This window comes from Alligator sinensis, unplaced genomic scaffold (assembly GCF_000455745.1).
Source record: "Alligator sinensis unplaced genomic scaffold, ASM45574v1 scaffold524_1, whole genome shotgun sequence".
NCBI classification, from domain to species: Eukaryota; Metazoa; Chordata; order Crocodylia; family Alligatoridae; genus Alligator; species Alligator sinensis.
Genome location: NW_005842747.1, coordinates 398,504 through 421,150, shown reverse-complemented (window position 1 = coordinate 421,150; position 22,647 = coordinate 398,504). Strand labels below are relative to the sequence as shown.

Genomic DNA, 22,647 nt, shown 5'->3' with positions numbered 1-22,647 from the left:
AATCATTTATTGTAATCAACTAATTTATTGTAATTAAAATAACAACCACTGCTAAGTGTTGTCAGAGTCCATATCCATAATATGTGCTGCCAGGCAATCCAGCACAAAGGCTGCCCAACCAGCTTTTCCTTGTGGATATGTCCCCAGTCCCTGTGCTGCTGGCCGGCCATGTCTCTGTCTGGCTACTGCCTGTCAAGCTTCTTCAGCACACAAGTCACTGAAAATCTCTCGGGGGTCTCACAGATGTTGTGGAGCATACAGGCTGCCATTACAAAGACTGTGATATTTTCTGGCTATAGCTCAAGGTGACAGTTAAGCACCCCCCATCTTCCTTTCGGTCAGCCAAAGGCACATGCAATGGCCATCCTGAAACTGCTCAGATGTGTGTTGAAAAGCAGTTTCTCTGGGTCCATAACGTTCCCTCCCTAAGGTTTCATGAGACAGGGCTTTAGTGGGTAGACAGCATCTTCTATTATAAGTGGTAGAATGGCAATACTGAGGATCACTGTCTCATGGACTCTGGGTGCATAGTGTCCTTACTCCACAAGGCCAGGCAGCGGACAGTTTCTGAACACACGTGTGTCATGTGCACTGCCAGTCCACCTGGTAAAAATGTTGGTGAGCTAGGCCCAGTGGTCCACCATGGCTTGCAGAACATGAAGGCAAATCCTTTCCTGTTTCTGAAAGACCTCTCCCACCCCAAAAGGGACTGGACAGGGATATGAGTGCTGTCTAAAGCTCCTACACGATTAGGGAACCCCATGGCAATGAAGCCATCTATTACTTCCTGAGGATTCCCCAGGCAAATAAAGTTGGTTGCAGCAATGTCTTGCAGCAGCTGGCATACTTCATGAGTTGCCACCCTAGCCATTCAGGGAGTCATGCCAAATCAGTTCACAATGTAGTGGAGGCTCGATGGGGCAGCCAGTTTCATGATGGCGATGGCCACCCTCTTGTCCAGCAGGATGGCCCAACGCATGTTAGTGTCCTGCCTCTCAATATGTGAGGCTAGCATCAAGATGATATGATAAAACATCTCCCTGGTCATTCAGAATATCTCCATCCACTGCTGATTGTTCTAAGTGGTCAGCATGATTTGGTCCCATCAGTCCGAGCTGCTCTCATGGGCCCAGACCATGTGGTTGCTGCTCCTGAGGATTCTCCACAGAGCCCAATCATCTTTCACTTCTTCACGTGCCTCTTGGTTGTCCTACTCCTCAAAATATCTCCACTTTCTTTTTTGTGAGGTGCCTGTATGTGCAGCCGTGTCCTCATGTAAAGCTTGGAGAAATGCTAATGATGCGTATGCTATTATTGTTATCAGCAGTGCTGCATGTCTTGTATTAATTTCAAGGCCAGCAGTAGTTCAATCACCAGCAGTATCAACTTCTCCTCCTCCTCCTTCTGCTCACCCAGGTCCTCCAGATTCTCCATGTCTAAGATCACCATCACCCACCCACAACAAGCAAGGGGCAGGAGGGAGGTGGTGTGGTCTGGAGCTTTGTCTATCTGCATTCTATAGATGATTCTATAGATGATCAACAAGTAACCCTGGGGCACTGGGCATTTGCACAGCCTTTGTTTGTTCCTGAGATAAGAAACAACTTAGATCTTATGATGCATCAAGTCTTTGTTGAAGACAACTGTAATCAAGCTTGCAAGCATTTAGTTCTACAGTGGGACAAATAACATTTTGCCATAGCCCTCCCATGTTAATGTAGGACCATTCAAACTGGGCCAGTATCAGCTGAATACTTTTGTGAGGTCAGTGAAAACAGACTGTGCTTCTGCAGTTGCAGCACTAAAAAATGGCCTTCATTGCGGAACTAGGGGAAGACAGGCCAAAACACAAGCAGGCAAGTGTGATTGACTTTTGCAACATTACAGGGAATTAAGCAGCCATCCCAATGGACAATGGCCTTATTTAGTCCATGCTCGAGCCCACCACCATGTCTTTCTTGGTAAATGGGGTGCTTTATCACCTTTGGGTGTTGTGAGATACAGGTGATGACTTCACAATCTTTGGAATTTTCCAAAATCAAGGACAGCATATGTATAAAGCTGACCCCCAGGTTTCACCAGTGACCTTTTGTGAATCACTTGCTGTTGACCACAAACTGTTTCACCATGTCTCAGAAAGCCAAGGCCTGCAGGATGGAGGCAACGGAACAGGAGGCTAATATTGGCAATGCCCTGGGACCTGGGAAGAACCGCAAGATTTAATCAACTTTGGTCAGAGCAAAAGATTATAGACCAGATGTAAATAGGAGGAATAAGCCTGTTTATGTAGCCATTGAAAAAGCAATGCAGGCTCAAGAGCACAATCATGACTGGACCCAGGTCCAGTGCAAAATCATGGCCCTGAGATGTGCATTTTACCATGCCAAAGATGCAAACTATCATTCTGGGGAAAGATGCACAATTGCTTCTTTCTGTGACCGGCTGTCCATCATTCTCTCCAAGGATGTAGGTGATAGTCCTGATATGCAGGCTTTTGGGACCAGGGTTGTGGAGGAGGAGAGCACACTGACAGAGGCAGCTTCTCCAGAAGGTGAAACTGTGAGCGTGTTGCAGTGGTATGGAGACTGCTCCATGTTCCAGGGTGATGGAGGCTGCCGACAAGAAGAGTGGTACACCTTGAAATTGATCCCAGTGTCCTTAGCCCTCCCCCAATTCCATGGACTAGCACAGATGATGTGTTGGAGGAGGAGGAACAGGAAGAAACCAATACAATTTCTCTTCCCAACAACATTCAATCATCATTTTCTGTTCCCGACACCCAAGAAGATGCATGACTGGTGACTTGTATCTTGTTATATGCCTCTTGCCACTGGCAGGCACTGCTCAGGTTCATGCTGGTTGGATTTGGGGGGCCAAGGGGAGGGGGAGGGTGGAAAAAATTCATGTGTCCCTGGAAGTGGCTTGCCATGCTCTTTTGGTGGTGGTGAAGGATATACACCATTCTCTCTTGGAGTTTGCAATGCAAGAGATGCGGAACTATTTTTTTTTCCTTTAATTGTCTGCAGGTGGCATGGGCAGTGGCAGTCATGGACATGGTTCTGAACCATGCACTTGTAAGTTTTAGGCAGTATGAATGGTGCCCCACTCTTGCAGGGTTTGTTTCTGTGCCTGCAGGCATTTTTTCCACTGCAGGGTGAGGGGTTGGGGGTGGATTTTCCTCCTCTTGGGAGCAGGAAATGTGACCAGGAAGACTTTTTAAATTTGTTTACCAGCTATCATGCCCAATGGCAGCTGGGAATGTTCCCCCAAGCCTCAGACCCCAGCTCGCACTACAGCAGAACACTCAAGGGATAGGCACCGTAGGCAGTGATGCTCTCAAGAAAGCTCAACTGAGGCTTTGGCAGAGTCATCACTGTTAGACCCCAGCTCCATGTGGCACCCAATGACTAGGGAGATGATGATCAGTTGCTCATTAGCCACAGCAGACAGGGAGCAAACACCAGCACACATTGCTTGCAACAGCTTTATTCAGAATGGTGACAGCTTTGGGCAAAGGTCCCTCACACACACACAGCCCATGAACCAGGGGACCTGTGTTGAGCATTAGTTTTTTTCCACATTTATACACCTTGGTTCATGCTTATTAACATTCACTCCACCTCTGTCCCTCCTTCTGTTCCACCCATTTCTCCTCCCATCTCAAGCTCCACTTCTGTTTACTGTTTACTTCAGTAACATGGAATTGCCTATGCATTTCCTCATTTACATGTCTCTTTGCTATGAGCACATGCTCAAGGTCATGAATTCGGCTTCTCCCAGTCATTTGTGGTTTCTTGTTGGCTCCAGCACCATCTCCAAGGTCTTGCTTCTGCTTTACCTCCTAACAATAGCCATTAGTCTGCATCCTGTTCTCCTTTTGCATATTAAATTATGTGCATTGCACGCTATCCCGTTGTTAGAAAACTGTTTACTTAAGCATTTGCAAAGTTACTTTTACTATATCATTCTGCCTTGTGATCAGCAGCTTTTGCTGAGACACAGTCTAAAGCCTTTATTCAGCTGCAAATCCAGTGCTTCCCAATAAGTGCTTCCCAACCTTTCTATGCTGTGGCTCAGCAAACTGCAGACCAGAAGCAACTGTGGTCTGGCAAACTGTGGACCACCATGCAGAGCCCTGCAGCTGGAATTTCCAGCCAGAACACAGGTAAAGATACCTCCACACCCCAAGCAGTAGGGTGGGTCCAAACCTCAAACCAGGGGCACTGTGGGAGGAGTCACAGACGCTCTGCCCAGCTCTGTGGGATGTAGTTTCCCAATCCATGGAAACGTCCAGTCCAGCAGCTGACCCTTCACAGCCCAGGAGTTGGTTTAGAGGCCTTTCATAATGTGATAACCTAAGCTGCAGCTTTCTTACCTTATGCCTAAATCTGGCACTGCCTCTCACAAGCCTGGCTTGCACACAAGCATTTTGCAAAGCCAGAAAGTTTGCAAAGGCACTTTTACCACCTTCTTTTCATGCTCTTTTCCATCCTGGCACCTGATTGCCTGGGCTTTTTTTACACCAAAATGAGACTGCGGGGGGGGGAGTTCCTGCCACGCTTAAGGCCTATAAATTGGGGGAGCAGTGGTCAAGGTGCCCATTCACTCTATTGATGAGAGAAGTTTGAGGTGGATGAGAGATGGCAGCACACTAGAGGCAGAAGGACTCAGCCCAGTGGGGAGAGTTGCCCTGGGGGGCACCGCAATGTGAATCCAGCATTTAAGCAGACTGCAGGTTGCTGAAGTAGGGTGCAGTGAAGCTTGTAGTGCTGGATGAGTGGAGCTTTGTGACTTGCAACTTGAGAGAAGACATCACAACGTGATCCACAAGTGGCCCCTTTACGCATTGGTAAATGACACCTGACATTTGTCTGTGCCCTGAGGGTGCGGGGTGCATTGTTTCGTTCAACTTTCTTGTAAACTGATTTGGTTGAATTTTTTTGTCATGAAGGAAGGTACATGAGATGCACAAGAGGTACTGCATCTTGGTTTTCAATAAAAATTCCTACGCTCTTTCTATGCTTTTAGCTCCCATCCCATTGCTAGCTGCACACTGCTCCCAGAAGAGGAAGAGCCTGACACCACTTCCTTCAGCATTCGCTTAACTATTATACTATATTATAGTATGTATTATACTTATAGTAGAATTTTATTATATAGACTTATATATAGACTTCTTTATATATAGCCTGTATCTTCTCAATGTTTCTGAAGCCCTGACCCTGGAAATGCAGCAGCAGTACAGAGAAGCAGGGGTATATGAGAAGCATTATGCCACCTCCACCGCATGCCACTGCTCTTTCCTGCCAGGGGCAGGGGGTCGGACACGATGATCCATTGTGGTCCCTTCCGACTCTACAATCTATGAATCTATGAAAATCAAATCTCTGACTGCTTTAGGCTCTCTGAATTGATTTGGAGCTTCCGAATTGATTCAGAAAAGATTTGGCGATTCAGAGGGCTGTCTGTATGGGGAAACAGAAACTTAGAAGGGCTGGGGGTGGGGACTGACATGTCTAAGTGGCCAGTGAGCAAGATTTCTCTCTGACTGCCTTTCCAATTACAGTGTCTCGGGGGAGGGACATAGAAACAGCATAAAAGCCTCCATGTACAGGCTTGCTGTGGCTTTTGTAAGCTGGTTCTGTCTGGGGAACAGCCTGAGAAAGGTACTGTGCACTGCCTGGCTTGCTTTATGGTCAGCAGCTGCTACTTGCCAGCTCCTTTTTGTTGTTAGAAAGGATTGAGTAAGATTTAGCTTAGCTTAGCTAAGCCTAGCATCTCCTAATATGAGTCAATTCATTTATTTCAATTTTTATTTGCTCTTTTTTTTTTTTTTTTGCAAACTTTGAAAAAAAAAAAAGCTGTGTTTTCCCTGCCAGTGCGATCCATCACTGTGCAGGGAGGCACACACATTGCACACATGCACACACACTTATAATATGCACACACAGAAGAAGAAAAATCAGATATTCACAGGAGAAGAGAGTCAGATTATATAGTAGTTATTAGTTATTAATATTATTATAGTTAGTTTACATAGAGACTGAAGACAACACAGAAGTCAGATTCAGACTGAGACTAACACAGAACTCAGGGTCTTAGAAGAAATAAATACATCATTTTAGGTACACATTACAACACAGAAGAAGAAGTACATGTAGTAGTCACACATTCACATTGATAGAACATCACAGAAAAGACACAACATATAGTTATTAATAATCAAAGAAGAGTCCAGTGCAGGCACACAACACAGAGGGAATAACACAGAGGGAATAAGACAGACAACAGTCACACTTCACATTCATAATTCATAGTAAAGAAACACATCACAGTAGAGAAGACAGACAGATAGCACACATTTTTACATAGTTCTTAATACTTATTACTGAATCAAACAATCAAAGAAGAACCCTAGCAGCCAGGCCTGCAGTAGATTTCACCCCCCTGTGCCCCAAGACAGACACAGTCACACAAGCACCCACATCAGTCATCAGTTTTGCCTGTTAGCAGCCAGAGGTGTGGGGCCTCGGAAGCCAGACTCCCCCTGCACCTATCTCTACGACAGCTGACAGGCTTCATGGCCTGGCAGGACCTAGCAGCCAGGCCTGCAGTAGATTTCACCCCACCTGTGCCCCGGGACAGACACAGGTGCACAAGCACCCATGTCACAAGTATTGCCTGTCAGCAGCTTGAGGTGCAGTTCCCCCCAAACCCCTGCACCTATCTCCTTGAACCTTGGCAGGCTTTGTGGCCTCAGCAAGGGCCACCAACCCTGCAGTTTTCACCGCACTGCACCTTAACACGCATGGAGGATCATCCATGTCACGATTTTTCCCTGTCAGCAGCTTGAGGAGCAGTTTCCCCCAAACCCCTGCACCTTTGAAACTTGGTAGACTTCATGCACTTAGCAGAGGCTAGCAGCCCTGCAAGTTTCACCTGAATCAGACAAAATATAACAACGTTATAGATATTTCATTGATTCCCCATTATACCCTATAGCAGAATCTCTGAATCAGCTCCAAAGCTCCAGAGCTGAACCGAAGGTGAAAACCGATTCGGAGCTCCAAATCAAATTGCTGGCATCCAAATCAGCCAAATCTGAACCTGAATCAAATAGTTCCCTATAATAAAATTAAACAAATAATCAATGAATCAATCTAATAATCAATCTCTACATTTTCTAAAGTATGTCTGCCTTTAAAAACACTTTTTACTACAGTGCAGTTTTTCCAAGAACTCTCTGATCTAGAATTGGTGCTGGCCACAAAGCCTAATGCTTCACCACTTGACTACCAACAGCATCCTAGCTTCCCCACTTCATGGTGGACCTTCCAATCCTGCCCACCCTCCCCCCCCCCCCCCCCCCCCGACACACACACGCACACACACATACATACATACATGTTCATGTTAAATATCTAATATTAAATAACTTTCATAAACAAAATCTACAATTTACAATAGCAACAGTGATGAACTGAAATATAGTCTTGGATCAGTTTCAATATCCAGGATGAAAAGGTGTCAGCTGCCAGGAAGGTGGGGATAGATGTCTAATGCCTAATGCTTCACCACTTGACTACCAGCACCAGTTTTGTTTTCTTTTTCTAATATACACATACATACATACATACATTTGAGCTGTGACATTATGTTCACAGCTTCAGGCAGACAAGGTTCCTTGGGTGAATTTGATATCTTTTAGTAGACCAACCCAAATGGTTGGAGAATAGTTATTAAGCAAGCTTTCGGGTTTCATCAGGCTAAGGAAGCTTCAGCAGTTGGTATGTGCTCTTCCTGGATGGAATGAAAAGTCACCACTTGACTACCAACAGCACTTCCCCCTCACCTGGCTGGTAGGTCTCCTTCCTACTGCCTACTGGTCATGTCTCAGGAAATGAACAAGGCCTCCACATTGGAAGGTCTACAATATGGCTTGCTCCTCTTAAGTGCTAGGCTAATTAACATTCTGAATTCTTGTGATTATTTCAGCTGCAATATGAATATATAAGATTTCAATGACATTTCAATTGATTGTGATTTCCCAATGGATATAGCATTTCAATATATTGTGATTTCCCAATAAAAAACACATCAATTAGAGACAGTACTCCTGCTTGGTGTCAGGGCCAGGGCCTGCCTGTGTCTCATATACATACATGCAGAATAGCACTGCAATTTCTTGTGATTCACCAATTGGAATAACATTTCCATTTACTGTGATTGACCAATAAAAACATCTGTGAATTTTTACTTGTTCCTGCTTGGTGTCAGGGCCAAGGCCTGGGCCTGCCTGCTAATTAGAGTTCAGGTGAGGGAGGCCCCTCCTTGTTTCATATACATACATGCATGGCTAGCACTGCAATTTATTGTGATTCACCAATCAAAAAAATCTGTCAGGTCCTCAGGGCCAGGACCTGGGTCTGCATGAATAACATTTGTAATTATTCTGATTTACCAATGGAAATAGTATTTCAATGTATTGTGGTTCACTAATCAGAATAGCATTTCAATGGATTTCAGCTATTGTTGCTACACTTGCAAAAGTAGTCATCAGATGCTGTCTCATTTAATGAAAAAAATATTGACTTGTTCATCTATATGCCTATGCATAACCAAATGCTGTTGGCTCTGGTCTACACTTTACCTCTACTGTTACATAAGCTATAAACACTATACACTATTACAGTCCCTCCCTCACTCAAAAATAATGCAAACAAAAGCAAAGTACATAAAGAAAAATAATCTCTGATGCTCTTAGTAGAACAATTGTAAGTAGTCGATGCTAGCTATTAATATTAAGTTCTGAAATTGTGAATGATAGCTTTTGTGTTATTTTTGGTCTGCCCTGCATGGGCAGGTGAGTGGTTTCTTAGTGAATGCTTGGATTCATACAAATGTAACTCACTCATGGTTTTAGTATTGAAAAGAAAAAAGTGTAAATAAAAATCATTATAGGATTGTTAAAAGACTCCTGTATTTTGTGAAACTATCTTGTATGCATGCACACAGCTGACCCACTGTGCCCAAACATTAGGCCCAGGCAGAGTTGCTAATTGAACTCTTTCACATGTTAAGAAAGTCTCTCTCCTGCCTGCCCAGTATTGCAGCTTGCCTGTTGGGCTTGGGATGGGATGGGATGGGATGGGATGGGATGCTCGGGGCGGGGCTTTCTTGAAAAAAGGTGCTGCCCCCTCAGCTTGCCAGGATCACTGTACATTGGGATTGGGGTAAAACAAGCATTTTGGACAAGCATTTGCCCTCCCACAAGAGTCTACGCTGATGAAAATTTTCAATTTTGGATCTCCGAAGTGTTCTGCATGGAGGGGAAGAAAGAAGAACAGGGTTTTGAACCAACAAAAGTCCAAAAATTGCCTGCAGACTGCCCCCCACCCTCAATGTCAGTGGGGCATTTCTGATATTACCTATATATTATCAGGGACGCTGCATATCCTGCAGGGTGGGTCTGGCAGGCAGCACCCACCTAGACTATTCTTTGTGGTTCTGGAATGGAAATGTCAATTATAACAAACAGAAGGTTTAAAATATTGAAGTGTTAAGGGGTACCACACTCCAAACATAGTTGCAAACTTATCATTCTGGTGATGCCATTGTGCTTGGGAGTGCTGAACACCCTGGTGAGTGCAGTGGGCAGGGGGCACAGGTGGGGGTGGGGAACGGGCAGGGTGGGGCGGGCGAAAGCACATACGCTACCCCTGGTGGAGGTAGGGGCAAAACTGCCAGGGGGCAGTAACCAGTGACAGAACTTTGCAATATGGGTTGCTTCTCCATTTCTCTTTATTAATTATTCTGTACCCCCACACCGTGCCCTGCTGCCTGTGGTCAACTGTGGGAGCAAGCAGAGGGAGGGACGGAGGAGCAGAAAACTAATAAAATACCAGTGCCGCCTATTGGCGACTACAGAACTAGCACAGCACGGCCTGGTGGTGAAGGAAAGTAATTACAAGGCTTTGAGAAGCTTAGTGTTTGCATGCCACAACTCCATAGACAGGGTGAGGTAAGCAGCAGCACCGCAAAATAAAACATGTCTGAGCAGTTTTACTTTAACCCACCAAAAAGACTTTTAAAGTGGCAGAAAATCCTGCTCATGCAAACACAAGTGCAGCTGCGGCAGCGTAAATGGGAAATCTCGTGGTGTGTACAAATGACCTAAATGCTAAATCACCATTTACTTTCCCCGTGCCATTCATGACTTGCATGGGATGGTTTGGATACGACTGATCCTGCCTCAAGCAAAGTGTTGGACTAGAAATGACCTCTGGAGGTACCTTCCAGATACTTCTCTAGGGCTCTATGACTTCAGTTCAGACAGACCTTAAATGGCTCGTGATCACAAGTCAGACAAGGGGACATGGAGGTCCCTTCTCACCAAAAAACCCTATAGAAAAGGACTACCCAAACCATCTCCAATGGGGAAAACATTTCCACTAGTCCCCATCCTTATGCAAATTTTGGAAGTGGAACTGAGCTCCTGCTGTTTGGGGGGGCAGAGAATGAGACAAACTCAAGCCTGAGACAGTTGGTGTAATATGTGAAGAATGGCCTGTGGCAGGGTTGAGGTTAGGGGCAGAAGTCACTGCTGTGCCCTGTTCCCTGGATCCTGGGTAACCATGCAGGTTGGCTACTGATAAAATAGGCAGAAACGGGTCTGCAGCCCAAACTTTTATTGGTTGCACTGCAAATACAAAAACAAACCCTTATCCCAAAGTCCATCTGACTGCCTGTAACACTACAACACAGATTCTTGCCTCTACTGCCTGGAGAGACTCAGCTGGGGTGGGGGAGTGGCATGCAGATTGGTACTAGGTCTTATTGAATCTGCTAAGCTCTCCAAATTTCCCTCCAGCCTATGTCCCATGTTCATAGGTGGTTGGTTCTAATATTCTAATAAATAACCTCAGATTGATTTTATTTCAATGTCTTTGTTTCACCAAAACTTTTGGAACTGGACTGAACCAGTTTACTTGTGGGCATAAAAGAAGTTGGATTTATGTTTCTGTGCAAGTTACCTTTGGAAGGACGGATTTCCTTTCTTCTTCCTTCACCAATATGGGGTACTGCTTGCCACCAGGGTGTTTTCTCTTCACTGAAATGTATGGTCTTCCATAAAAAGGCTGCTTTGTTTTTATAACTTATCTAAGAATCTTAACAGAAATATATCTGTTGTAGCAAAACACCACCTAATATATGTGGTTGCATCCATTACTATAAGATAAAGATATGATGTGAAATACTTGGATTATTTCATAAATGGTCTTCCCTTAGAATGTCTCCTTTCAGACCTTGTGCTCTTTAATTTCCTCTCATTCCTGGTTTAGTTGGACATGACGATGGCTCCCTTTACTTTGCTGACCATGCTGGTTGTCACATCTGCAAAGGTTTTTTCTATGGTCACACTAAAAAAGGTTTGGGGTTTTTTACTTAGCCACACTTCTGTAGCTTGGTCCAAGCCCCATGAAACTGGCCAAGGCCGGCACCAGCCCTTCCTCTTCTGAGCTGTCCACTGGCTTGTGTGGCCTCTGAAGCAAAGCAAAGCCAGCAGAAGCTCCTCTAATCTACAGGGCAGGGGCACCAGGGAGCCATACCCACAACTGTGAGCTGCCTGCAGCATGGACACCCTGTTATATTCACTCCAGCTCCTGGAATACTCCTAGACGGGAGCTCATTCTCTCCACAGGCCTATAAAGGAAAGCAAATCTGAACCTGAGTTGATGAGGTAAAGATTCCTCCACAATGAACCATGCTGGGGTTAATTTGTGCCCTGAAGGTCACCTTAGGGCTAAGTAACATGGTCCCAATCAAAAACCACAGGTGCTGTTCTTGGAAATGGGTGAGCAGTAGCATTTATATCAATAACTTAATTCACCAGCAGTGTTGCATGATACTGGAGAGTTCATTAGAAGGTAACCAATTTAACTATAACTATAGATAGGTGGGTTTTGCTTTGAGAATTACATTCAACTGATGGTATTTTTAAGGCCCTTATTTCTGAATACCTTGCAAAGAGGAGCTGTATACGGGGCATGGAAATGTGTTTGCAAACCTTAACGTGCCATGAATATTCAGATGAACATTTATTGATATGGAAATCCAGACCACACCCCTTAGATTCATAGATGTTAGGGTCGGAAGGGACCTCAATAGATCATCGAGTCCGACCCCCTGCATAGGCAGGAAAGAGGGCTGGGGCTAGATGACCCCAGCCAGGTGCCTATCTAACCTCCTCTTGAAGCCCCCCAGGGGGGGTCTTGCCTTACCCTCATTAGCAGAACTTCAGTGGAGGAGCACAAATATCATAATGGGACTGGGATGGATAAATGACATCCTATGAATACCTGAAATGTCCATCACAAGTGTTCAATGGACTCTTGTTAATCAAGAATATTTTAATGACCAGATCCTGCTTATGATAAGTGGCTTCTGAACAGAAGAGAGGTCTACATTTTTACTCGCTGTTAGCCAGAACAAACACCAGGCAGCAAACCAATCTTATTGTAAACCTGAGTTAAAAAAGAGGTCTGAAAATTGTAGCTCTAAATGTCAATGGAATCCAACGCACCATGTTTATAATAACCAGATCAAAACAGACCCATTTTTTCATAGGCTGTGTGGAGGGATGACTAAGAAATTTATACAAAGATAAATTCCTAGGCAGGAATATCAGAGTGTTAAAGTGTTTCAAGGAATCACAACCCACTTATGATGACTGAACCAAGGTAAGATCATTTAAGGAACAGAAATTAAGGTAATTTAATCATTATTATTTGAACCAGCTGTTGATTTTAGAAAATATCACTTCAAATGTCTGTAAAATATACTCTATTATAGAAACATCATTGTCAGCTTCTTCCCGGAGGTTATTTAGATGTTTCTGATAGCGGTCACTAATTTCCTGTAGCTCTTTCTCCATTTTTTGCTGAATGGCTTCCTTCTTCTCTTGGGTTTCTTGTTCTAGGGATGACAACACGGTCTGATCAACTGGGCCACATTTTTTTAACTCCTCTATTCTTTCCCTTAATTCCTCATCCACCGTCTTATGTTCCTCATACAGTTGAGATTTCTTTTCCTTTTCTTCCCTTTCCATCTTCTTATTGTAGGTTCTCCTGAGTTCTTCCATTTTCACTTCAAGCTTCTCCTGAGCATACTTGTACATGTCATTGGTGTAGTGCGCACCTCCATTCTTCCTCACCATCACATCAATCATTCCCATCATCTGTAAGACCTGGGCCTCCTGCTCCTGTCCTGTTGCTTTGTTGTTAAAAGCCAAGCAGCGCCTTCCACATTTTTTCAGCAGCTGCTGTAGCTTTTTGTCATCTAGTGCTTCTAAAAAGTGCTGAAATTCCTCCCCCTGTAAATCATCTTTTCTGGTGAACAAGACGATCATGTATTGAATGGCCTTTTCCCCAAATATATCTTGTATTCGGGCAACTGTCTTCTTCTCCTCCTCAGTGAAACGCCCCAGCTGCATGACCAGAACGATGGCGTGGGGACCTGGGGAGGAGACAACCACACAGTGCCCGATCTCTTGCATAGTTTCTACTAAGGGAATTTTTGTGTCAAACAGACCAGGAGTATCAACTACTACCAGGTTTCTGCCATCCCGCTTGTTCATCCCCTTAGTACATTCCTTTGTAACTGATTCAGCTGCAATTTGAGAGGCAAAATAATTCTCCCCCAGGATGGTGTTTCCTGTTGCACTTTTCCCACATCCAGTTTTACCAACGAGAACAATCCTCAGCTCAGATTTCCTGGGGCACTGGCGGTTGGAGCCTGGGCCTGTGGGGAGAAAGGGTCACCGGGTCACCATAAAGGCAGTCAAGTAACAGTAGCTGCTTCTGAGGTTTCTGCTTCTGTTCCTCGAGATGCTGTGAGGGCTTAGCTCACTGGCCTGGGGGTGCTGGACATTTTGGGACTGGGCAGCACAGGGAGGGGTGAGCATGGTCAGCCAGTTGTCCCTGGAGGCCTTAGTTCACCTCTCAGCGGGTCCCCTGCACAGAGTAGGGGCGGCTGGGCTGGAGTGGGGCAAGGCAGTGCTCAGCTCTCCCTGGTATCACAGCAGCAATATGGGGCACTGGTGGGATAGAAGCTGTGCTTCCTAGCTGTCACAGGAGTACAGGATTGAAAGGGATCTTGGGGGCATCCTGATGCACATCCAGCCTCATCTCAGAAACCCCTCCTAATGAGACTCCTGAACTGTCTCAGCAGATTGTTCCATCCACTGCTGTGATCACGCTTAGGGCAATTCTCCTGATATTTCTCCTAAATTTGGTCACCTGCAGTTTAAGCCACTGCCATGTGTCCTGCCCCTCATAACAAGAGAGGATTATGTGTATCCGTCTTCTTTATGGCAGCCTTTCGGGTACTGAGAAGCTGCTGTCTTGTCACCCTGGAATCAATTTTTCTCCAAATGAAATATACTTCCAGGCCTTCTCTTGTACGGCCACCTTCCAGCCCCTTTTCCCTCTCTGTCACTCGTCTCAGGATCTGCTGCAATGTCTCTACCATCTCCTTCAGATTCAGAGCCCTGAACTTCACATCATCCTGCAGCTGAGGTCTAATCAGCATCCAGCAGAGCTGGGCTCTCACTTCATTGCTACAACACTTCTGGTAATGCAACCCCAAATTGTATTTGTTGTTTTTTTGTAACAGCATAACACTTCTGGCTCACCTTGTCTCTGCAATGCACTGCCACCCCCAGACCTTTACAGCATTGCTGCTGGGATTTTAACCAGGGCACGATTTTCAGTCATGTGAGCAGGTGAGTGACCACTGACTCTACCTGGAGACTGGGGTGTTTCGTACCATGAGACATGGGCCTTTTGCCTATAATGTTATAGTTGTGAGGGTAAAAGAACTGGGGAAAAAGACTGGGAAAGAGAAGAAGAGGTAGTGAAATAGGACAAGGGGAAATGGGCAAAAAAGGGAGGAAAATCAGGAGTAGGCAGCAGGGAAACAGTAAAGGGAAAGGGAGGAACAAACAAGAAGCAGCTGCTTGTGGAGTTCCAGACAGGGGAAGCAGATGGCGAGTTGCCCAGGGCTCTCTCCCAGGTGGAGGAAGAATGAAGAGAGAAGAGCATGAATGCCCAACTATTTGAAGATGGATAACAGGAAGATCAACTGCGAGCTGCACCCATGGGGACTCTTGGAAGATGGTTGTCTCAGGTCCCTAGACATCCAATACCAGGGTCACTCCTCCCTTGGAGCTGAGCAACAGGTACGCACCTCTCACAGCACCAACAGAGACATCAGCAGCTGTACCAACTCTGGATGGGGGGAGGCAGCTAACTTCCACGCATAAAAAGAGACAAAGGGTGGTCGTGGTGGGTGACTCCCTCCTAAGAGGGACACAGGGAGCAATCTGCCCCCTCACCCTCTGACCCACGAGGTCTGCTGCCTCCCAGGGTCCTTTATCTGGGAGATGGCAGAGAGGATTTCTAAACTTGTCCAGCCCTCCAACCACTACCCCATGCTCCTCATCCACATGGGCATGAATGACACAGCTCAAAGCAATTCTGACTGGGTCAGGAGTGTCTAGAGGGCTCTGGGGGCTGGGCTTTGAGGGTTGGGAGTGTAGGTAGTTTTCTCCTTGCTCCTTCTGGTTATGGGTCACAGTCAACAGAAGACTGCAGCATTGCTGCCACAGGTCATTTTCTTACCTTTTCCCTTTTCCTGCAATTTCCGTTGCTGAAAAGTTTGTTTGAAAAAATGAAGTTAATACAAAGCTGCAACACAACACCAATGTACAGATATGAGTTCCCAGCCCTCTTCTTAATGCCCCTGTGAAGCACTCAGCAGCCCCTCTGCTCATGAACCAGGGGGGGATGGAGCTGAACACTAGACCACACCCAACCCTCATCCTCACTGCCCAGACACGGCTCCCAGCAGCTGGTCCCTGCAGCATCTCCATCACATCCAGCCCCTGGTTCAGGGCTGGGGAATAGAGCAAAGAGGGGAGGAAGCCACAAACCATGGTTCAACCAGGGTCCTATGAAGGGACAGGCAGGATTTGTAGTGTGAGGTGAGAGACACCTGGGCAGGACTTGCAAGATAAACCCAGAGATTTCAAATAGGAATGCAGAGCATCCAAACCATTCTGGCTGCTGTTGCTTTGCTGAGTTCCTGGCAACAGAAGAATAGGCCTAGTATTTTCCTGGAGTTAATAAAGGGGTGAAAGCTGAGAGCTGTTGTTTTCTGAGGTGGGCTTGGGTCTAAACAGGTTGAGAACCACTGAACTAGAATATGCAGTACAAGGGCTGGTGTGATACTCACTGAACTCGCATTTCCTCCCATAGCAGTGTCAGCTGTCACCTACGGAACAAAAACAGAAGCATTAGACTTCCAAGAACGTCTTTTCCTAATGGCACAGAAGTCAGAGGAAATGCACAGAAATGCCCTGGGAGGAGAGGCCACCTCGCAAATGCAGAGTGCAGCTCCTGCCCCCACAAAGAGATGTGAGAGCTGCAGAAAGAGGGAGTGATTCAGAGTTGGGGAGAGTGACAGTCCATTTGGATGTTTCTTGACAGCAGTTACTGAAAGTTTTGCAAGTAACAAGTTGTTTTTGAATTTCTGTTAAAGAAGTTAACATTAGGATCTCATCCATGCTTAGGGCAATTCCTCTGTCACTGCTAAGACACTTCAGGGACTTGCAAAATGTTTACTCACTGTACAATATTCTTAGTCTTAGGTGTAAACGTCTTGTGTTGTATCAGGGCTGCTAGTGCAGTTTTCCTAATGAGTTAGACAATGGATTTTCCTGGGACAGTTTGGACAGGGCTGATCCTGCCTCAGGCAGGGGTTGGACCAGATGTGACTTCTGCAGGGCTTTTCCACCCCACTGCTCTGGGATTGCATGGTTCATTTATGGGCTTGAGTCTCCTGGAAGCAGTTACAGTTTAGCTTTCTACATTCACTGCACCTGTTTGGCAGCTGTTTAGTGCTGCATTTTACAGGCCTAAGTCTGTTTGCACACACTTTCACTCTCTTGTGAGTCTACCCCACTGAGGATGCACAGAGGCACAGGGCAAATTTGCAGCTGACCTAGGAGCAGGAGAGGGTGTTTCTCAATCTGACCTTTTGCCCCATGGCCAAGTGGTTAGAGCAGGGCAAAAGGGGACAGCCGAGACTGGGGAGTGCAGGTCCTAGGCTCACCTGCTCCTAAGGGCATGGGATGCTCCCACATCACAGTGGAAAACCCTAATCACCCAGCAAGGCTGAGAGCACCTTCCTGGTGTGGCCAGGTCAGGGGCAAAGAAGAGGGAAGGCATCTTGGGGACAGCAGGGCTTTGTGTGACTCAAGGTGAGGTGTTGCTCTGTGGGATGTGAGCCCCTGATTCCACTGTCCACCCTGGCCAAACCATCCCACACAAATCTAATGTCCAACCTCTTAGCAAAACTACACAGTCAACCTTCACTCAACACAAGCCTTCACAGCTGCACCTAACCCCACTGCTTCAGAGATCCCAGGAGGAGGGCCATGCCCTGCTGTAGAGGAAGGGAAAGTCTTCATAGTCTGCACCAATCTGAATGGTGGTAAAGTTCCTTCCAGACCCCAAATGCAGCACCAATCTGAGCCTGAGCAGAGGGGCAAGACCCTGTAGCCAGGTGTTACTTTAAATTTCAATTTATCAAAGCAAGAGCAAGATCTTATAAAGGGGGATAAGGCAAAATGCTGTGTTTATTGATTACATGAATTAGCCGTACATGTTCGGACAAACCACTCATATAGACACACACAAATCCTCATCCATATCATTACACACAGGCACACACAAACACAAAACAACCATTCCATTCAGACAATATAGTTACCAGCAGCAGTTGTTCAATAATAGCACTGGGTTGCCAGCCCAGGCCTATTGAGAGAAGATGCAGATAGTGTTCCCCCCACCCCAGACAGACACAGTTGCACAGGGCTACGACCCCTGCAGTTTTCACCCCCCTGTGGTGTAACACATAGACGTGACATGAGTTTTGCTTTCAGGAATTTGGGGTGCAGTTGTAGTAGAAAGCCCCCTTTTCCTCTTGCCTGCATTTGCTCTCCCCTCTTTGGATATGTTTCTCTTCTTCTACCTTTTTGTCCTTCCTCTTTCTTTCACTATAAGATAAGGAATTGTGTTTTAAAGTCTGTATTTGTGTATTTTGTATCTCCTCTTGTATTTTGGTATTTTTATCTATTTGTGGGCCATGGCATATACTTTATACTCTTCACCTTTTAACTAAATGTGTTTAGCTTCATAAGTAAATTGTACATTGTAACAATGTTAACAAGGGCAGGAATCAAACTGCCCTTCCCTGTATCAGGCTGGCCCCTGAAAGAGCGAGTGAATCAGTGAGTGAATGTGTAACACAGTAGCAGGCTTCAGTAACAGGGGTCAATTAACACCTATGAAAACCACAGATCAACCAAGGGAAGAAATCAATAGGAGACAATGTAGCAACCGGGAATTCTCTAAACTTCACTGTTCAAGGGCTAGAAACCCCGGTCTGAGTTAATCAATGCCGGGGACCAACTTTTGGGCTGAATATCTCCAGATCGACTGCTCCCAGAGCCCTATTCATGACAGTGGTAAATTAATCAAAAGTCATCAATGGACTCCCAAACCTGCACGTACATGCGGAAGACCCCAGGGGCTGAGAGATGCCATCCAGTAGCCACTGAGGGGGAAGTCCCATGAGCATCAAAGACCCCTGGATTGGGCAAACCTGAAAACTGGGGAGTCACCAAAGTCTGCCAGGGACAGATGAAAAGCAGTAAAAAGTGACCCTCATCAGCGCCCTCTTGATCTCCAACTTGACCAGCACCCGACCTGCCCAGCCAGAAGGACCAGCTGGCGACCCCCTTCTGGAGGATAACACCACGCTGGAAGAAGCCTCAACTGGCCATTGATGGCAGACTCCGCCGCCTGTGGCATAGGTATACCCGACTCATGTAACTCACTACTGTGTGTGTGCATGTGTGTGCGTGTGGGTGGGGACCAGCCCCAAGGTTTATGATTTAACTCATTACAGTGTTTCAATCTGCCTAATAAACCGGAATTTTAAGGATCCCGAGTTGGACATTTGTAGCCAACACAGTTAACCCTGAACCCCTGCACCGATCTTCTTGAAAATTGGTAGACTTCATGCCCTCAGTAGTGGCTACCAACCCAGCATGTTTCATCCAAATCAGACATAAATCAACAAAGTTATAGATATTTCATTGATTGTCCATTATACTCTATGGCCAAATTGCCAAATAGGCTCTGAATCTTTTCCAAAGTGATTTGGAAGCTCCGAATTGATTCGGAAAGCCTAAAGCTTCCAGCAATTCAATTTGATTCATAGATTTAGCCTCTGAATTATCCAAATCATCTCTGGATCCAAAGCATTGCACAGCCCTAGCTACTGCACATATTTGGCCATTCAGTGCAAGTCCATCTCCATCAGCTGTAGTTCTGATGCACTAAGGATGCACACAAATACAATGTGAAGCCCCAAAATTGGAGCTAATCAAAGAGCAAGTGAGTGTATCCATCTCACCCACTTGTTGCCAGGCAACCTAGTGGTGAGAACACCCACCTGAGACTGTGGGGTGCAAGGTCCAGGCTCCCCTTCCCCTGTGGGAATTCACATCTTTCCCATGAGACTGGAACAACCTAGTCCCAAGCCAGGCTGAGAGCCCCTTCCTGGTGGGGCCAGGCCACTGGTCAGCTGGGAGGGATAGCACCATGGGGACACAAGGGGAACAAGCAGGAGGGAGCCTGAGTGTGTGGCCCAGAGAGCTGGGAGAAAATGATCCCTTGCTCCTACTGCTGTGTGAGCATTTTGCAGGACAGCTTTGCGAAATAAAGATTACTGACCCTTTTGTTTCAGGTCATCCACTGCACTGCAGGCCAGCGTCCCCTCCTGCTAGCGCATAGGTGCCTGAACTGGGTCAGATCCTGCCTTCTGCACCTAAAACATAGTCCAGAATATTGCCATGATTGACAATGGCCTCACCCCAGATGCAAAGCAATGTCTGTGAGATGCCTGGCATGGAAGTCACAGGGTAAAAGGAACAGCCTTGGGACATGGGCCCTGACTCCAGGCTTCCCTCCCTTCAAGGACAGGGACATCTTCCCTGGGACTTGGAGTCTGAAGCCTTCTTGTTTGTTGTCCTGGCCCTATGACTCTTTTGTGCTTGGCTGTCAAGTGGTCCAGCTCCAAGAGGAAGGGGTGGAAGGTGCCCATCGCTCTGTCCGCTCCATGTGTTTTGGACATTAAGGTGGGCACTTGGTTTAGGTCTAGGAAGTGGGGGTTCAAATGCCTGTGGATGGAGAGGGACCTAGAATGCCAGTTCCCTGTGCAGCTCTAACACTGCACTGTGTCTGAAGGAAGAGATTCCTCTTGCTGCTCAAATAGATACCTGCTGGCCCAAGGCAAGGAAGCCTTGCTGAGCAGTGCAGGTGTATGCACCCAAAGGGAAGCAGGACTTCAAGCAAAAGGACATCTCAGCACTGGGAAAAATCTTTCACTGGGAGAAATGCAGAGCAAGGCACCTTCTCTATAGCTGAAGATCCATGTCCAGAAGGGTCTACGTGCTGCCAGCTGGTATGAAGGGGAGACCTAGGAGCTTCTGATGCCATAATAACCTGAGCAGCCTGGCACCTCCAAGCATGGGCAAATGCAGTGACATATTCTGAAGCTTGCGATCCTGCCCCATTCACCTGGGTTGTGTGGTGGCTTAGCCAACCTACCCTATACCCTAGCCATGGACTACAAGAGTGAGAATTTTTTTACTATGCAACAAACTATTTCATATCTCTTGAACATGATTTTTAATTTATAGCACAGCATTTGAGTTTACCAAAGTGGGAGGGGAAAAGGGAAGAGTCAGGTGAACAGAAGGCCGTGTATTCATTTCCAGAGGTAGTTACCATGTTAGTCTAGAGTCAGGCAGAAAACAGACGGGGGTGGCACCTCAGAGACTGACTGACTGAGTTATTCTTTAAAGTGCCGCCCTGCCCTGCCTTCACTTTTCAGTTACAGAAAAGAGCTAACAGGAAAAGAAAAAGTGAGCAGAATATGCTGCTATTTACTTTTCAATGCCGTTCAAAACATTGTTTCCAATGTCTCCTAAATTTAATTCAATTTAAGTCAAAAAAGTACTTTAAATAAAGCTGAAATAACCATGCAAAATTTGTTGTACACACACACACACACACACACACACACACATGCAAACACAGAACACACACACTCCATTTTACCTCCTCTGTGCTGCTTGGCCAGTGACTCAGGACAATGGGCACGAGTTCACTCGGGTGATTCTGCAGGGCGAGCAGTTTTGCAGGCACTCAGGACTCAATGCAGCGTTTCCAGGTGAAGACTGAACAAACTTACAGCCACCCTGTGAGAATGTATGTGCTTGTGTGCATCTACAAGGAGTAAGGGCACTGAGGAACAAATCCCCTCTTGCACGTCTCAGCCTTGGGTGAGTGAGTCTAAGCAGAGGTTTTCATGGGCAGATCAGTCTTCACAAGCAGCAGCACCAAAGAGGCTTCTCACTGACGTGAAAGTTCCTGTTGTTGGAGGGAGGAGCATCAGCGTCACTGCTTGTTAGGACAGATGCAGCCCCAGGGTTGGCAGGGAGAGAGCAGCCTGACTTCCCATTTGGAGAGACATGTTCCAGTATATCTATGCTGATGGGTATCCAGGATCACTTTTAAACATGACAAAAATTGGACTTTTTTGCAGTTTATTTGCATTATACTTTACACATATGGGGAGGTTGTTTTGTGATTTAAATGAATTCATTGTGTTGCAAAATAAACCACATCCTGATGTATTTTAGTTTGCAATAATGCAACAGCTACTGATCTGTCAGGTGTAGATGGTAATTCACTGAATAACATGTAATGAGCCCCTTTGTCTACTGGATGTCACTTCAATTTGCAGGTATTTGTGTGTAGTGGGTATTTTTGGACACCAGGCGTAGCAGGCTAGACCCATATGAAACAATCTTCGACGTACATGGACCCTCACGTCCACCCCGCACAGCCCTGGTTAGAATGCCCTCTTGGGCTGTGCTGCCCCTGGCTCCCCAAGGGGAGCCCTGGTTGCTGGGGACACCATTGGCACATAATCTACCCCTGGTTCATGCAAGGAATTAATAACCACTTGGCCACCTGGGAGCAGCTCGAGGATGCTTGGGCCCCACACAGTGCACAGGTAGCTCCTGGAGAGTCAACCCTGGGAGCAACTCAAGGCTGCTCAAGTTAGCCCCGGCTCTAGGCCAGGTAACCGGAGCCCCATAGTGTGGCTCAGCATTAAACTAAAAGAGCCCCAGTGCCCAGAGCAGGGCCTAGGAAGGGGAAAGACCTCGGGCACGTGGCTGGGGAACCAGAGCCAGTTAGGGCTCAGCTCCCATAGGAGCTCCCTGGGTGCCCAGTGCATGGCACAGGACCCAGAGGGATGGGCCCTCAACTCGAGGCCGATGGCTTCAGGAGGCCTGAGACAGTGTGGGGATCCAGAAGCCAGATCGACAGCCCCCCCAGAGGAAGGACCGTGAGTTACCAGGAACCTGGGTCCCACAGGAGAGGCACCCCTGGGCAAAGGACCCTGGGAAGAGTGGGCTGGGGGAAACACCCCACACACCCTGTGCTC

The 22,647-nt window shown here is 46.5% G+C and overlaps 1 protein-coding gene across 1 annotated transcript; it reads right to left on the bottom strand.

The window, feature by feature from the left end:
- Positions 1 to 12,784: 12,784 nt before the first annotated feature.
- On the bottom strand, positions 12,785 to 21,513 carry LOC102369591 (GTPase IMAP family member 7). Its single transcript, XM_014525113.2, has 4 exons — positions 21,252 to 21,513; positions 16,294 to 16,332; positions 15,681 to 15,708; positions 12,785 to 13,800 (listed from the first exon to the last, which is right to left on the bottom strand). The coding sequence occupies exons 2-4, from the start codon at positions 16,312 to 16,314 to the stop codon at positions 12,785 to 12,787; spliced, it is 1,065 nt and encodes a 354-aa protein (XP_014380599.1). The 5' UTR covers positions 16,315 to 16,332; positions 21,252 to 21,513.
- Between the last annotated feature and the right edge of the window lie 1,134 nt (positions 21,514 to 22,647).